General features: G+C 44.1%; 1 protein-coding gene across 1 annotated transcript; it reads right to left on the reverse strand.

Moving 5' to 3' along the window:
- Positions 1-1,280: 1,280 nt before the first annotated feature.
- On the reverse strand, positions 1,281-2,775 carry LOC108942645 (pyrokinin-1 receptor-like). Its single transcript, XM_018766106.1, has 2 exons — positions 1,861-2,775; positions 1,281-1,648 (listed from the first exon to the last, which is right to left on the reverse strand). The coding sequence occupies exons 1-2, from the start codon at positions 2,705-2,707 to the stop codon at positions 1,281-1,283; spliced, it is 1,215 nt and encodes a 404-aa protein (XP_018621622.1). The 5' UTR covers positions 2,708-2,775.
- Positions 2,776-3,208: the final 433 nt, after the last annotated feature.

The following is a 3,208-nucleotide window of genomic DNA, read 5'->3' on the forward strand; positions in this document are numbered from 1 at the left end:
GCTCTACACAATCTAAATCTACACAATGAGAAAAAGTAAAATGGGGGGCGTGTTGGCGTAGCGGGCTTGGCCAGATCCCTGGTGGGACTAGGGTTCAAGTCCCACTTGGGGTGCCTTGGGATGGACTGGTGTCCCATCCTGGGTGTGTCCCCTCACCTTGCGCTGCCGGGCTAGGCTCCAGCTTGCTGCAACCCCACTCGGGACAAGCGGCTTCAGGCTGTGTGTTTGTGTAAAAAAAGTAAAATGTAACCACTGCAAAGAAGTACAGAATAAAACACAACATAATACAATTGCAATATCATAGCAATGTAAGGCTGTGTTTCTTAAGAAAAAATAAACTATGCTGCTTGTTAAACATAGTATACAATGTGAAAAAACTGTAGCTGTGGCAGCTTTCTATCTACTACCATAGCATGGCACAAGTAAATGTTACAACCATATTCACCTCCAGTAATTAAAAATTAATTTTCTTTCACTCTCCTTTGCACTATTCTCCAATTTAAAACATTATTTCTGCTTTGAATTATTTTGGTTTTGTACCTTGTACATCCAACTAACCAATGTCTACAACTGCTTGTCCCTAGCTCCAGCCTTACCCTGCAACGCAGGGCTGAAAGGGGAGGAGACATACCCTAGGCAGGACACCAGTCCACTGCAAGGCACCCCAAGCAGGGCTCGAACCCCAGATCCACCACACAGTGGCTACAAGCCAAACCCACCATGCTGCCACACCCTTTCCACCTTGTATATCTATTTACAGGTAAAGAACATCACATTAAATTGACATGTTACAAAAGCAACCATGAAAACAGAATTACAATAAATTCATTCTTTATTGCACACACACTTTCTAAGTAAAATCTTCAGCTGGTGCAAATTTTCATAATAGCTTTTTCCCTCTATCTCTTATCTTACCTCAGAATGGTGAAAATATTCCATTTGCCTTAACTAGGTACCAACCTCCATTCACAATATCCTTTATTATAAGAAATGTTTTTCAACTATATATTTACTCTCTTTGAAGTATATTTATGAACAGAATAGAAGAAAAATACTCAGAGATAATAGCCTTTATCCCTACAACTTATCAGCTTCAGGTTGATTTAATTTTATTTAAAAGTAATTTACTTACACACTAAAAGCTTATTTTACAGCAGTTAACCTTGAGCTAAAGTGCTGCGAGGTGCCAAAGTCACTCTGTAATGGGAGAGGGGAATTGGGCAAGGTTACAGAGATAGCTACTATTGGAAATAGCATCTGTAAGCACCCTTCTCTATGGACTAGTTACAGAGCTGGAGGTCCTCATCTGCTGGGCGTAGCCCTGCCAGCTCGGTAGCCTCACGTCCCGACCCACTTGTGGTTTTGGGTGAGCTCTGATTTAGCCCTTGGCTTGTCAAACATGGCCTAGCACAGTGATGGTGCAGCACGCCAAGGGTCCTCCTGCATGCCACCCTGAAGGTGTTGGAGGAGATGCAGAAGAGGATAGGGTCTAGGGCACTGTTGATATACCACAGTGGTAGGGAGAAGTAAGACTTGAGCACTGTGTAAATTCTGAGCACAGTGTCAGACCACACCTGGATATAGACTTGCATGAGGGAGGAGAAAATATCAGGAAAGTTGCAGATGAAGAAGGCCACCACCACTGCACCTGCAGAGTAATAAAAGTTAGCGCCATGGATAAGTTAGGATGCTTCTTCTCTTGACTGCCTAATGAACATGCCTGTATGCACAGTAATATTATATAGATAGAGCCAAAGAAGCTCCAGAAACCCATTAGCCAGCTAAAATAGTATGACACAAGAAAAGCACTTCACATGCTTTTGTCTCCCCTAAGAGCACAATGGCAACAAGGAGTCGTACCCATGAGCTGAAGAGCGCGTTTCTCATTGAAGGGCAGTCTGCCATTGTGGCGATGGGGAGAAGAGTTACTTTCTCTGGGTAAGTTGTGGGTAAGACCCAGGGCCTTCCGCTGGCGACTATTTTGCAGCAGGTGCAGGATGATGAGAATGTAGAGGGCAAGGATGGCCACCAGAGGCACCAGGAAACAAAGGATGCCTCTGATCAGGAGGGCTGCCTTGTAGATGAGCAAAGGCTCTGCCTCAGTCATCTCACACATGTTGGAGAGCATAAAGGCATGTTCAGGTGATGTAGCGGTGTAGTCCAGAATACAGGCTGGTGCCTGGCCATACACCATGGCAAAGGGCACAGAGGAGACCAGGGACAGGAGCCAGATGGTGGCCAGTAGACAGGGTAGCCTTGTCTTCTGCAGACTGGACAGGGACCACATAGTGTGGCAGATGGCAGCATAGCGCTCAGCAGTGAAGGCCAGGATGGTCCAGCTGGTGGTGGCACAATACATCTGACGGATCATGAAGTAGACCTTGCAGAGTAACTCACCGAGCCGCCAGGGGTAGCTCTCCCAGTAGTAGCGGTACAGAGTGACAGGCACCGTAAGCAGCTGCAGGATATCGGAGAGCACCAGGCTCAGCAAGTAGGGCCGGATGGCACTGTCCTTCATGCGTGCATTGGTCAGTAATGTAAGTACGCTCACTCCATTGAAGGAGATGCCAAGAAGGAAGAGAAGGCTGTAAAAGATTGTCATGGGGATGGCAATGTGGTACGGCTCCCTCTTGGTCACACCAATGAATAGGTGTGGCTCTGAACTGGGGCTGATGTTGCAGGAGAAAAAATGCTCTGATAGATTCATTGTCTATCGCAAATACAATGTTAATTCAGCTTGTATTTCTCAGTCCTGGTGCGGGAGGAAGGACAAAAGTCTTCCTTTCACTGTCTATTGAAATCTATTGTATTAATGTTTCTACTGTGATGTCATCTTTGCTTGAATAATCTTCAAAGCAGAGGACTTCATGAAGTGAGGAAAAAAAATGTTACTAATTCATATGAATTCCCCTGACTAATGCAAGTAAATGTGTTGGTCTTATCTGTCAATATGAATTAGGTGAATATTATGGCCATGCAAATGATTTCTTGATTTCTTCAAAAAGAAAGCTCAGTGCATGTCAGCATATGGTTCTCAATAGGATGACTCAAATAAGTGTTTATGGTGATGGAAAGAAGCTTGGTGGAGACAGAAAGAAAAATTTAGAGCTGAGATACTGTTAGTATTAAAGCAAAATTGAAGCTTAAATTCTATATTTCAGAGTAACATTAATTCATACTAGTGGGAATCACACAGAAAAAGAATTTT

Source organism: Scleropages formosus, chromosome 8 (assembly GCF_900964775.1).
Source record: "Scleropages formosus chromosome 8, fSclFor1.1, whole genome shotgun sequence".
NCBI lineage: Eukaryota > Metazoa > Chordata > Actinopteri > Osteoglossiformes > Osteoglossidae > Scleropages > Scleropages formosus.

Coding starts and splice junctions, on each gene's coding strand:
- LOC108942645 (XM_018766106.1), bottom strand. CDS start 2,707: ATGAATCTATCAGAGCATTTTTTCTCCTGCAACATCAGCCCCAGTTCA. Junction 1,649..1,860: donor ACGCGCTCTTCAGCTCATGG/GTACGACTCCTT, acceptor ATTACTCTGCAG/GTGCAGTGGTGGTGGCCTTC.